The 14689-nt window shown below is 35.4% G+C and overlaps 1 protein-coding gene and 1 pseudogene across 1 annotated transcript in view; one reads left to right on the top strand and one right to left on the bottom strand.

Annotated features, from left to right (window-relative positions):
• The window catches only part of PIGX (phosphatidylinositol glycan anchor biosynthesis class X), an 81905-nt gene that overhangs the window by 62352 nt on the left and 4864 nt on the right, over window positions 1-14689 (bottom strand). Inside the window, exons 4-5 of the mRNA XM_042998339.1 lie at window positions 14074-14137; window positions 1223-1364 (exon numbers count right to left, since the gene is read on the bottom strand). Coding sequence (XP_042854273.1) covers window positions 1223-1364; window positions 14074-14137 — 206 coding nt within the window. The remainder of the gene's footprint in view (window positions 1-1222; window positions 1365-14073; window positions 14138-14689) is intronic.
• Window positions 3499-5517, top strand: LOC122242032 (annotated as a pseudogene).

The raw sequence follows: 14689 nt of genomic DNA, 5'->3' as shown, positions 1-14689 counted from the left end.
ATTATTAAAATTTCAAAAGCCTCATTCAAAATTCATGACTCAGTGAAGGAAACAGATGAGGAAAAAAGCAATGAGGTCTTTCCACATGTGTATATGTACTGACACTGCCATATATGTGAACATGTGTATCTAAACTGTTATATATGTGCAAAAAAAACAGAACACGGGAAGAAATTTCGTGAATGGGGGTTGAGAGAGGTGGAAGTTCATCATTATACACCTTTTCATACCTCCTGAATATTGAACCATGAGAATATAATTACCTATTCAAGAAGAAATTTAAGTAAGTAATTAAAACAGATGAAGAAACTGGCCTAAACCACAATTAGAAATAAAATGTCATTATATATGACTCCAAGTATAGTATATTTATTTTACCTTTCCTATATTTATATAGAGATTATAATCTTACGAACAAAGATTTCCCAAAATTTCTTAATAGGAATCATCTGAGTTGTTAAAAACAGATTTTTGGTCCAATCTAGATCTACTGAATTAAGATTTCCCAGAAAGACATAATCTGCACAAAAAGCAGCCCCAAGTAATTCTTACCAAAAGTTAAGGAAACCATTAACTAAGGAATAAGATTCATTTCTGGAAAGAGCAACAACTTTGCAATTAGACAATCCTGGATTTATCTCTTGGCTCTTCCATTTACCTGTGTGATCCTGGATAAGTTACTTGGCCTCTTTGTGCCTCAGGTTCCTTATCTATAAAGTGGAAAGATAATACTTCTAGGGTTTTTATAAAGATTGATCTGTGCAGAAGGTATGGGACATCATATTTCTCTAATGCTTAATATACCTTGCTTCCTTAAAAAAAAAAAAAAAGAAGATATCTGGCATATAGATATCCAATATCCTCCCACATTTGAATTATACAGATGTTAGGGTATATGTCACTCTAACGATACTGTTAAATGCTGAAGCAGTATTTATTAATCATTAATCTTCACAAAAACATGTAATAGTCACTAAACTAGGAGCCAATCTGACAAAAAGCATTTAACTAGTTCATTTTAGTTGGTTTATTACTGACAAGTTTGACACATATCACTCATTTTTTAAAGAATATTCCTATCCTACCTAAAAGAAATTACTTTATATGCTTTAACAAAATGAATAAAGAGTACAATGTTGCTTTGTCTATTATTTTTCCTTAATCCAAATTATAGCATCCCTAAAATAATTTCTCTCTCAAAAAAATTCTCTAATAGTTATACCTCTGTTATGTTTCTCTCTCGTAATGAAGCCAACTCATATGGATCCACAAAAAGTCCTGATGGAATGTACTGTTTAATTAAGAGTCGGCAGGTCTGTAAGTCCTCAAGGCTTTCTCCAAATTTCACTTTTATTAAGAGGTCTCTGTAAGATAAGTACATTTAAAATAAATCTCTCCATTCAATTGTTAAATGAAATAGCATAACATTACATTCGAATTAGTAAAAACACTGCATTTCAAATTCATTTTTCAGAAAATCATAAAGTCAAATGAAGTATTTATATCATGTCAGAACCACTCATGAGATCGTTTATGAATTTATGTCATAAGCCACAGTACAGTATTAGTATGAAAACAAAGATCAATGGAAAGAAATAGAGTCCAAAAACAGACACACACGTTTATAGGCAATAAAGGTGCCAATATAATTTGATAGGAAAAGGAGAGTCTTTTCAACAAGTAGTACTGAAACAAGAAATCTACACAGAAAAAAAATGAACCTTGATCTCAAACTCATACCACGTACAAATATTAATTTGAAGTAGATTATAAACCTAAATGTATAATTGTCCCAGCTTTCTGTCTGAAGGCACATGTTGGACCAAGTATGGGGAAGGAAACCCAAAGCACAACACAGTGGTTTTGCTTAAATTATAAAACAGAGATAGAAGTAAAGGGAGGGGCGCCTGGGTGGCTAAGTCCGTTAAGCGTCCACCTCTTGATCTCTGTTCAGGTCATGATCTCAAGGTTTGTGAGTTTGAGCCCCATGTTGGACTTTGCGCTGCCAGTGCATAGCCTACTTGGAATTCTCTCTTTCTCTCTCTCTCTCTCTCAAAATAAATAAACTTAAAAAACAACAACAACAAGTTAAGGGAGACTGAAGTAGCTGGAAGATAAGGTGCTAAATTCCAGAGAGGACAGTACTACGTAGGAGTTCTATAAATCTGAATTGGTCTCCCTTTGAGTTTTTTCTGAATACTAAGTAAAGCATGAGTAAAGTGTAATTCCACGAGACTGGGCAAAGAATAACCAGGGAACTGAAAAACAAGAAATGCTAAAATTTCACACAAGTTGGGAGAAATCTGCATTTCCAACCAACCAAAGTACAGAGACCATAGCTTTTGGTAAAGATACCAATACGGCAAGGCCTTAGCAGCTAAATTAGCCTTGCAGTAAAGGCCACTTTAATTTTAGACCTATACAAAAAAAGGTTAAGAGGATCAAGCTAATACACAAGTTAATTTAACTGCTAATAGAAAAAATAAGCCCAATGCCCTTCAAAGGAAGATAAAATCCACACACTCAAAAATGCTCATATCAGGATGCCTAGGTGGCTGAGTCAGTTAAGTGTCTGACTTTGACTCAGGTCTTGATCTAGTGGTTCATGAGTTCCAGCCCCATGTCAGGCTCTGTGCTGACAGCTTGGAGCCTGGAGCCTGCTTCAGACTCTGTGTCTCTCCCTCTCTCTCTGCCCCTCCCCTGCTTGAGCGTGCGCACTCTCTCTCAAAAGTAAATAAACATTAAAAAAAAAAAAAGGAAGAGAAAGAGGAGAAAGAAATGAATGATTCTAAGATTCAGACATTATTCTTAGTGTGGAATAATATTTGAAGGTAGGCTATGATAAGCTGAAATTGTACACTATAAAGTCTAAAGCAACCAATTAGAAAAAGAAAGAGGTATAGCTAGTAAGCCAAAAATGGAGATAAAATGGAATGCTTAAAAAATATTCAATTTATCTAAAATAAGGCAAGGAAAGAGAGAAAAGATTAGCTAGGACAAATATAAAAACAGTAACAAAATGGATAGGGTTAAACCAAACCAAACAAATAAATATTTATATTAAAGTAAATGGTCCAGGGGCACCTGGGTAGCTCAGTCAGTTAAGCTTCTGACTCTTGACCTCAGCTCAAGTCACGATCTCATGGTTTGTGGGATTGAGTCCCATGTTGGGCTCTATGCTGTCAGCGCAGAGCCGGTTTGGAATTCTCTCTCTCCCTCCCTCTCTGTCCCTCCCCTGCTCACATAAGCACACATGTGTGCTCACTCTCTCTCTGTCTCCCTCTCAAAATAAACTTAAGAATTTTTTTTTTTTTAAAGTAAATGGTCTAGGGGCTCCTCAGTGGCTCAGTTGGTTAAGTGTTCAACTTCAGCTCAGGTCATGATTTCACAGTTCATGAGTTCCAGCCCCGTGTTGGGCTCTGGGATGACAGCTCAGAGCCTGGAGCCTGCTTCAGATTCTGTGTCTCCCTCTCTCTCTGCCCCTCCCCCACTCACACTCTGTCTCTAAGTGAATAAACATTAAAAAAAAAAAAAAAAGTAAATGGTCTAATCATTCCAATTAGAATGTAGAGATTGACAGACTGGATAAAATAGCAACAATTAATTATATGCTATCTATAAGACACACATTAATAATAAAAATAGTGAAATAATAATAAAAATATTGCTATATTAACATCAAAAATGCAGATTTCAGGACAAGGAATATTGTCAGGGATAAAGAAGGACATTACAAAAAGATAAAAGGATCAATTCATCAGAACACATAATAATCCTAAATGTGCTATAAAACATCTAAAAACAGTGCTTCAAAATGTTCATGTATTTTACTTCACAGCAAAAACTGGTAAAGCTTCAAGGATAAATAGACAAATCTGCAATTACAGCCAGAGATTTTAATACCCCTCTCTCAATAATGGATAGAATAAGTAGAAAATCAGTAAGGATATAGAAGGCATTCACAATCTTCAATCAAGTTTATCTGACATTAATAGACTGTTCTACCAAACAAGAGCACACTGCACTAGAAAAATCTATATGCTGGGCAATAAAAGAAGTCTCTAGAAGTTTTCATAGGACTGAAATCTTGTTGAGTATAGTCTCTAACCACAGGGAATTGAGTTAGAAATCACAAGAGGAGGAGAAACCACCTTCACCAAAGCCACAGCCTCAGGCTCAGTCTCCTCCTTTGCCTCTGCCTGAGATCTGCTGCCAGGAAGCTTTGGCTTCACAGTTACATGTGTAGTCTCAGGTTTCTTTACCACCAGAAAGAAAAAAATGGACACCCTGCATCCTGGAAATTCATTTAGGAGATTGAAATTAGGGCCTCTTTCAAATGTGGACATGGCTAAAGGAGGAGCAACAAGACCCAACAAGCCAAATACTGTAGATACAATATGCCAGTTCAAACTAGTACTTCTGGAAGAGTCTGCCCTTGGCAAATCAAGCCTAGTTCTTTGTTTTGTGAAGGGCCAGTTTCATGAATTTCAAGAAAATACTGCTGTGACTGCTTCTGTACCAAAATTGGCTAGCTTGATAATACAACTGTGAAGTCTGAAATAGGGGACACAGCTGGTCAAGAATCATACTATAGCCTAGCACCAATGTACCACAGAGAAGCACAGGTAGCCAGACCTGAATATGAGATCTCAAATGAGGAGTTCTTTGCAAGAGCAAAAAACTGGGTTAAAGAACTTCAGAGGCAAGCAAGTCCTAACACTGTCATAGCTTTACCAGGAAACAAAGCTGACCTAGAATAAATGAGCTGTAGATTTCCAGAAAGCACAGTCCTATGCAGATGACAAAATTATTATTCATGGAGACATCAGCTAAAACATCAATGAATGTATATGAAATATTTACAGTAATAGCAAAAAATCTGCCAAATAATGGAGCACAAAATCCAGGAGCAAATTCTGCCAGAGGAAGAGCAGCAGAATTTATTGAACTCACACAGCCAACCAGGAGTCAGTGTTGTAGTTACTAACCTCCAGTTTGAGCTAGCTGGAATATTCTTCTGCTTCTTAAAATGTTTTTTTTTCCTTAAATGTTAATAACACTGAAACTGGTACACTTAACTGGTCCAATGTGATTTCCAAAAAGAGATTTATGATAGAGTCAAGTTTCTAATACAGAATTATTTTAAGTGTTTTGAACTTAATTTTTAATAACACACGTGTCCCTCTGTTCAGCAATAGAAGAAAATGAAATAATAAAGAGCAGAAATCAATGAAATAGAAACTAGACAAATAATAGAGAAACATCAATGAAATACCTTCTTTCCAAAGATCAGTAACATTGACAAATCTCTAGATTTGTCCACTGCTTTATTGGAAGGTTAGAGGAAATCATTTCTTATCACCAGAGATATAACAAAATACTATTTGGACCCATAGTTAACCACAGTTCTATGAAAAAGGCATGTAACTCATTAACTTAGGCTTTGCAAAAACATTCTTTTTTATTTATTTCTATTTTTTTTTAAGTTTATTTATTTATTTTGAGAGAGAGGCCGTGTGTGCAGGGAAGGGGCAGAGAGAAAGGGACAGGATCCCAAGCAGGTTCTGCGCTATCAGCACGGAGCCCACAAGGCTCCATCTCAAGAACTGCGAGATCAAAAGTCAGATATTCAACAAACTGAGCCACCCACACACCCCAAAACATTCTTTTTTAAAAAGGATGATCTAAAGATACTTCTACTTTGCTACAGTAATTCAGACAAACGATAATTTCTCCTAGTATCTACATTTAAAGTGTATATTCCACATTTTAACAAATTAGCCATGAGAAAACAGTCCTATATCTTCAGGGGAAAAAAATAAACATCAATGACATCTAAACTATAGCCAGTCCTGTTATTTTTTAAATAGACTTAAAAAAATCAAGTGCAACCACATCTAAATTTAGGAATATGAAACTGATAAATGCATCTTAATGAACAGCACTCCCTGCAAACATGTGGACTCTTCAACAAAAATGAAACAAACCAGATGTCTGTGAATCTGTTTAATTACTACTAGCTTTGTCGTTTAGGGGCTAAAAGGGGCTTTTGTTCCCTTTGGATGTAATATAGTCGATGCACTAACAATATGTACATTCAAACTTATTTTATTTTTTTTTAATTTTTTTAATGTTTCTTTATGTTTGAGAGAGAGAGAGAGAGAGACAAACTGTGAGCAGGGGAGGGACACAGAGAGAAAAGAATCCGAAGCAGGCTCCAGGCTCTGAGCTGTTAGCACAGAGCCCGACATGGGGCTCAAACTCATGACCTATGAGATAATGACCTGAGCCAAAGTCCGACGCTTAACCGACTGGGCCACCCAGACACCCCAAACTTATTTTAAATTCAATCTTCAACTGTATTGGAAGTAAGGTACTGGACTGTAGTGTCCATATTATGTTTACTTTTCTACAATATTAAGAGTTGTTTGAAAGTATGTAAACTGTACAGCTACTAAAACAGCTAATTATTTCCTCTCTCCTTCTTTGCAAGGAAGAGGGCTTCAGTTGTTCCTGTATGGCTAGAACCATCGTAAACAACATACCTGTAATCTATAATATGAGTGCTGCAATATGTTGGTAATAATCTTGCAGCCTTATTTTCCGAATTCATTTTATTTTGACCACTTCAGTATATTGCACTAATTGTTTTAGGTATTTCCATTATGTGTCAAGGATGATCTAACCTATTTGAGTGCTGAACAGCTAGCAGAACTTGTACATTTATAATAATTCCAAATTGGTAAAGAAAACATTTCACTAGTGTTCAGTTTATTTTGAGGTGCTCAGGTTAGAATAAATAGTTACTATAAAAAAACAAACAAAAAATCAGTAAAAAAAATTCTGGAAAATCCCCCAAAACCTTAAAATCAAACAACATATGTCTAAATAACTGATGTAAGAAAAGAAATCAAAAAGGATATTAGAAAATATACTGACCTAAATGAAAATGAAAACAAACACGTCAAAACTTACAGGATACAGCTAAAGTCCTGCATAGAAGGAAACATAGCCTTAAATGCAAAGATACTTTTATTAAGGAAAAAACTCTAAAATCAATGACCTAAGCCACCACATTAAAAAACTAAGAAGGAGGGGCGCCTGGGTGGCTCGGTCGGTTGGGCGTCCGACTTCGGCTCAGGTCACAATCTTGCAGTCCGTGAGTTCGAGCCCCACGTCGGGCTCTGGGCCGATGGCTCAGAGCCTGGAGCCTGCTTCCGATTCTGTGTCTCCCTCTCTAACCCCTCCCCCGTTCATGCTCTGTCTCTCTCTGTCTCAAAAATAAATAAAACGTTAAAAAAAAAATTTAAGAAAAAAAAAACTAAGAAGGAAATTAAACTTAAAGCAAAAAGGAAAGAAATAATAAAGAGCAGAAATCAATGAAACAGAAAGTAGACAACAGAGAAACATCAATGAAACCTTTTCTTTCCAAAAATCAGTAACATTGACAAATCTCTAGATTGATCATGAAAGAGAAAAAGCACAGATCACCAATATCAGGAATAAAAGAGGAAACATTACTATACAATCTCTACATATGAAGAGGACAATAAGGGAATACTTGAATAATTTTACTCCAATTAAACAACTTAAAATAGCTAAATTCCTGGAAAGAAAAAATTACAAGAACTGACAAAAGAAAAAATAGAATATCTAAATATCTCTGTATCTTGAATTTGTAATTAAAAGAAAAAGTTTAAAGCCTTCCCGCATGAAAAACCTCAGCCCTAGATGGCTTTATTGTTTAATTCTATTAAATATTTTAAAAAGAAATAATACCAATGCTGCACAATCAGAAAATAAAGTAGAAGGAAATATTTCCCAATTTATTTTACAAGGACAGCACTGGCCTGACACCAAAGCCCGAAAAAAGCATCACAACAAAAGACAAGTATAGACCAATATTCCTCATGAACAGAGAAGTAAAAAATCCCTTTTTTAAAATTTATTTTTATTTTTTTAATCTTTTAATTATTATTTATTTTGTTTTGTTATTTTTTATTTTTTAAATTAAATTAAATTTTTTTAACCTTTTTCAAAAATGTTTATTTACTTCTGAGAGTGAGAGAGAGAGAGAGAGAGAGAGACAGCACAAGTGGGGGAGGGGCAGAGAGGGAGACACAGAATCTGAAGCAGGCTCCAGGCTCTGAACTGTTAGCACAGAGCCCGACACGGGGCTCGAACTCATGAGCTGTGAGATCATGACCTGAGCCAAAGTTGGACGCCCACCTTACTGATCCACCTAGGTGCCCCAGAAGTAGAAAATCTTTAACAAGATACTAGCATATCAAATCCAGTAATATTTCAAAAAGATAATAATACATCACGACCAAGGGGGAAGTTTATTATTCCAATTATCAACATTTGTACTGTACCATATTGACAGAATAAATTAGAAAAATCATATGATTCTCTTATAATAGATGCAGAAAAAGCTGTTAATAATTCTTAACATTAATCATGAAAAAAAGTTTCAGGAAACTAGGAACATAAAAGAACATCCTCAACTGATAAAAGCCACCTACAAAAATATCTAACATAAATACCATATTTAATGGTGAAAGGCTGGATACCTTCCATTTAAGATGAGAAACAAGGATGGATGGAAAGGGAAGGATGTTTTATTCAATACTGTATTAGGAAAAAATAAATTAAAAAGTACAAAAATTAAAACAACAACAACAACAACATTGTATTAGAGTTTCTAGCCAGTTCAAAAAGGTAAGGATATAAAAACCATACAGGGGCACCTGGGGGGCTCCGTTGGTTAAATGTCCAACTCTTGATTTCAGCTCAGGTCATGATCTCACGGTTCATGAATTTGAGCCCCACGACAGGCTCTGACAGCGCGGAGCCTGCTTGGGATTCTCCATCTCCCTCTGTCTCTGCCCCTCCTCCACTCACGCTCACGCACATTCTCACTCTCTCAAAAATAAATAAACATTAAAAAAAAATCATACAGATTGCCTTTCTTTTGCAAACCCATGATCACCTATGTAGAATATCCTAAGGAATCCATGAAAAAGCCACAGGCATTGATAAATGATTTCAATAAGGAATTAGGGTACAACGTAAACATACAAAAGTCAACTATATTTTATTACCAGCAAAAACCAACCAGAAATAAAAACTTTAAAACAACATTTTTTACATTAAAAAAAACTTAGGGATATATTTAACAAAACATATGCAAGACTTATACTCTGCAAGTTACATTGTTGTTAAGATAACTGATAAAGCCTAAATAAATGAAGATGCCATATTCATGCACCAGAATACTCATGAATGGTAACATATCACTTCTCTACAAATTGATCTAGAGTTTCGACAGAATCCTAATGAAAAGTTCATGAAGCTTTTTTGAAGAGATCTACAAATTAATTCCAAAAGTTAACAACTTTGAAAAAAAAGTTGAACTCCGACGTTCTGATTTGAAGCCATAATATTATCAAGCTATAGTTATCAAGGTGGTGCATTAGTGGCATATGGATGGACATCCAGGGGTTGGCAAACTTTTTCTGTAAAGACCCTAACAGTAAATATTTCAGGCTTTGTGAGCCTTACAAAATTTGTTACATATTTTTCTTTGCCTTTAAAAAAAAACAACAACCTTCAAAAACATAAAAATCATTTTTAGCTCAAGGGCAGTACAAAATAAGCCATGTGCAGGATTTGGCCTTGAGCCAGTTTGCCAAATGTTTGTGCGTCATAGAGTGCACAGATAGATCCTCACACATAAGGTAATTAATTTTCAACAAATGTGTCAAAGTAATTTGATGAGGAAAGAATAATCCTTTCACCAAATGATGCTGGGTCAACTGGATATCCATAAGGGAAAAAACCTAATAGTATATACAAAAATTCAATGATCTTGGAATAGGCATGGATTTCTTACTTAGGACACAAAAACGATGAACTACAAGAGAAAAAAAAAATGATAAACTGGACTCCATCAAAATTAGAATTCTTACAACCCAATAATAAGATGACAAACCAGCCATTCAGTTTAAACATGGACAAGAAGGGGCACCTGGGTGGTTCAGTCGGTTAAGCATCCAACTTCAGCTCAGGTCATGATCTCACAGCGTCAGGCTCTGTGCTGACAGCTCAGAGCCTGAAGCCTGCTTTGGATTCTGTGTCTCCCTCTCCCTCTGCCCCTTCCCTGCTTGCACTCTGTTCCTCTCTCTCAAAAATAAATAAACATTAAAAAAAAAAAAAAAGAATGCATATAAAGAACTGATTATCAACAGCAGCTAAATATACAGAGATTTTTGTTTCTTTGCTTATATTCTTCCAAATAGCCTGAGGTAATTTTACATATAGCATTTTATTTTCCTAATAATTTGTATTCACTAAAAGAATTCTGAATAATATTTGTGGTATTGTTATATTCTATTTTCATTAAAAAATATCATTTCTAGTAATATAAAATCTAAGGATAAAATATGCAAATCAATTAAATCCCAAAGTTCTGTATTTACATGGGAAGAAACAAAAATACTTTCCCTCTTCAAAAAAAAAAAAAAAGAAAAGAAAAAAAAAAGAAAAGAAAACCAAAGCACTAAGAAACTAATTTATCCAAGAGTCAAGATTCAAACCCCAGTAGTTATACTCTAATCCCTACATTCTTAGCACTATATCACTTCACCTCTATAAAAGTAGAACATACTTATAATTTTTCTTCCAGATAATGTATATGTAATTATGAATATATGTACTATTTTATAATTAGAAAAATATATATGTATTTAAAAAGACAGAGACTCGGGGCGCCTGGGTGGCTCAGTCGGTTAGGCGTCTGACTTCAGCTCAGGTCACCATCTCGCGGTCCGCGAGTTCGAGCCCCGCGTCGGGCTCTGGGCTGATGGCTCAGAGCCTGGAGCCTGCTTCGGATTCTGTGTTTCCCTCTCTCTCTGCCCCTCCCCCGTTCATGCTGTGTCTCTCTCTGTCTCAAAAATAAATAAACGTTAAAAAAAAAAAAAAATTAAAAAAAAAAAAAAAAAGACAGACTCTTCAGGACTTCCCTCCAAGATGACATTCAATCCATTAATCAGAACATGTTGGATGAATCTGTTATTTTTTTTTTATTTTGTTAATCTTTATGAAGTCATTTCTCTGTTCTATTTTTGAGTTCACGTTCTTTATCTTGTTCACAAATACAACATGTAAAACTTCATCAAAAGTCTTGCAGAAAAGACTCTCTGATCTACCTATCTAGTGATCTCTATAAAGGACATAAATTTGTAATAAATTCATGCTGGTTCCCAGAGACCACCACTTCCTCTTTTGGGTTCACAAACCATACTTTTAATAATCAGAGCTAGAATTTTGCCCAGAATCTACATCAACTAAGTCCCAGATTATCCAAGGATTACAAACAGAAGTTCAGCAATCATTTAAGAAAATTCTTGTATGGCACTAAGATATAGTTCATCACACGAGACCCTAAACTCATTTATAATAGTAAGGTCCTTTTATATAATTCCCTTCCATATTTTGCACTTGTTTCCTACTAACAATATTTGCTTGGCCCTCTCCAGAATTACTACTTCTTGAACAAGAGGACAGAAATAATTTTACTTTCTATAATCTATTAATGTTTCTTCCTCCACCCTAACAGCAAGACTACACCTGCTCTAATAACTAAAAAGCCTTTTTAAAAAAATGATTACTGGTGGGGCACCTGGGTGGCTCAGTTTGTTAAGCATCTGACTCTTGATTTCAGCTCAGGTCATGAGATTGAACCCCCCATCGGATTCCTGGCTGAGCTTGAACCCTGCTTGGGATTCTCTCTCTCTGTCCCCTCTCCCTCAAAATAAGTAAGTATTAAAAAAAAAAAAAAAGATCTATGGAATTTTCTGAAATTCTCAAATAACTCTGAGATTTCTAGTTTCTGAAGTTATTCTTGTGGGTTCTATCACTCTTCACCCTTAGTTTTATGTCCCAGTTTTTATTTTCAGCACTTCTAATTGGACAGTTACTTTTGCTGTCACAACAGCTTCTTCAGGTACTTCTTTATTCCTCATTGGAATCATTTATGCTTGCACTGTCAAGTGTTATTTAGTATTTCCCATTCCTTTTGAGAATATATCGCAATTACTTTAAATTTTTTAAAATTTTTATTTATTTTTGAGAAAGAGAGACAGAGACAGAGCATGAGTGGGGGAGGGGCAGAGAGAGAGAGGGAGACACAGAATCTGAAGCAGGCTCCAGGCTCTGAGCCATCAGCACAGAGCCCGATGCAGGGCTCAAATTCAAAAATCGCGAGATCATAACCTGAGCCAAAGTCAGAGGCTTAATTGACTGAACCACCCAGGCACCCTCCTAATTACTTGGCATAATTACCCTGACATTGCCTAAAATATATCTGAAACTTGGCCAAAAATGCTTTTTAGGAGTGAGTTCCCTCCCAAAATCAGTTTTACAACTTTATAGTCACATCTCTTCTTTTACAGAAACTGTATTGCCTACCTTGGTCACTTATCTCATTATTTATTTATTTATTTATTTAATTTTAAATGTTTATTTTTGAGAGACAGCATGAGCCGTGGAGGAACAGAGAGAAGGGGAGAGAATATTCAAAGCAGGCTCTGTGCTAAAAGCAGTATGCCTGATGTGGGGCTCGAACTCACAAATTGTGAGATCATGACCTGAGCCAAAACCAAGAGTCAGATCCTAACCAACTGAGCCATCCAGGTGCCCCCACCTATCTCATTATTAATAATCAAAGCTAACATTTCCTGGGGATGTACTATGTGACAAGCACTACATTAAGAGGCTTTCCATATATTCTCAGATTTAATCCTCACAACCCTAATGAGGAAATACTATCATTATCCAATTTTACTGGTAAGGTAGCAAAGATTTCAATAAACTTGACTAAGGCCACACAGTTACTAAATAATAGAGCTACACTCTGAGCCTAAATTTGTCTGAGTTAAAAAACAAAACAAGGGGTGCCTGGGTAGCTCAGTTGGTTGAGCATCCAACTCTTGATTTTGGCTCGGGTCATGATCCCAGGGTCATGGGATCAAGCCCCGCGTTGAGTCCCGTGTTGGGCTCTGTGCTCAGCATGGAGCCTGCTTAAGGTTCTCTCTCTCTCTCTCTCTCTCTCTCTCTCTCTCTCTGTGCCCTTCTCCCCTGCTCATCGAAAATAGAAAAAATAAAAAATAACAAAAAACAAAAAAACAAAACAAAACAAAACAAAGAAACAAGTTTTTTCCATTATGCCTCCTAGCCAGTCATATGTAGGCTAACTTTGAAGACAGCGGAAACTGAGATGTTTCATTTTAAGGTGACATAAAATTCAGTGGTTCTGAATGTATGTACAAAAATGTATCAGCACTTGTAAATCAAGTGTTTGAGAATCATTTCAAATTAATTACCTTGAAAAGCTTTTAAAGTTTGGGAAGTTTTCTTAAAGAGCAGCTTCTACAACTTTTTAACCATTTTTTAAATATCTTCAATCCTGGCAAATATTCATTTTTGAGAATAATTTCTATTTTGGAAACAGCTTGGTCATTTGGAACCAAGTATTATAAATCAAAAACAGTGACTTAGGTTGACATAACATCTTAGTACTTGATAGCATGGCTTTGGAGTATGACAGTCATAAATTTGAGTCAGAGCTCTACCAACCTAACTTCTACTAAATTAAATTCTCTGAGCCCTAGTTCTCTCATCTGAAAAACAAGAAAGGTATCATCTATCTCACAACCATTGTGAATGTTATATGAATACTATGTACATAGTTTCTAGCTGTATATTATATATATATACATATATATATTATATATATACATATATATATGTATATATACATATATACATATATGTATATACATATACATACATATACATATATACATATATATGTATGGTAAAAAAATAAACATTTGTTTTCTTCTCTGTTTTTTTAACTATTTCAAACTGTGAACCACATATGACAAACCTGTCATTTATAATATAAGAAAGCAAGTGATTTTTGGTTTATCCATTTTCCAGTTACTGATTTTGCTCTAAATTATATGAAAACAGTATTTTGATGTAAGTAGAAGTCAATGGGCAACTTACCTATGGAAACCATCTTTCAAAACTTCTTGCCTCAAAATAATTTCAGAACAAGTGGCCCTTATGCCTATAAGAACCAGAAGATTTTTTTTTTAAATAAGCATACTATGAAAGAAAATTTAAATAATTAGAAAGTAATTGTTTGAATAGGTTTCACTTGCCTGCAAAATCTAACCAACCTATAAACAAAAGCTTTTAAAACTTAAGCAATTTAAACTACCTAAAAAAGCTACTTCTAGTACAGCACAGGGGTTAAGAACATTGATTTTGGAGTTAGATAGCTTACTTTTAAATCCCAGTCTGTCACTTAATAGCTATGTGACTTTCGACAAGACAGTTTCTCTCTCTGCTAGTTGTCATGAAAACGTAATAAATTGCAACAGGGCTTACCACAACAGAGCTCACTGTAGGTACTTATTTTTTTTTAATTTTTTTTTTAATGTTTATTTATTCTTGAGAGAGAGAGAGAGTCAGAGTGTGAGCGGCAGAAGGGCATAGAGTGAGGGAGACATAGAATCTGAAGCAGGCTCCGGGGTCCGAGCCATCAGCACAGAGCCCGACGCGGGGCTTGAACTCACAAACCGTGAGATCATGACCTGAGCAGAAGTCGGACGCTCAA

The sequence above is a fragment of the Panthera tigris genome, chromosome C2, assembly GCF_018350195.1.
Source record: "Panthera tigris isolate Pti1 chromosome C2, P.tigris_Pti1_mat1.1, whole genome shotgun sequence".
Lineage (NCBI taxonomy): Eukaryota > Metazoa > Chordata > Mammalia > Carnivora > Felidae > Panthera > Panthera tigris.
The sequence above is the reverse complement of the archived record's forward strand: the minus strand, read 5'-3'. Positions and strand labels throughout refer to the sequence as shown.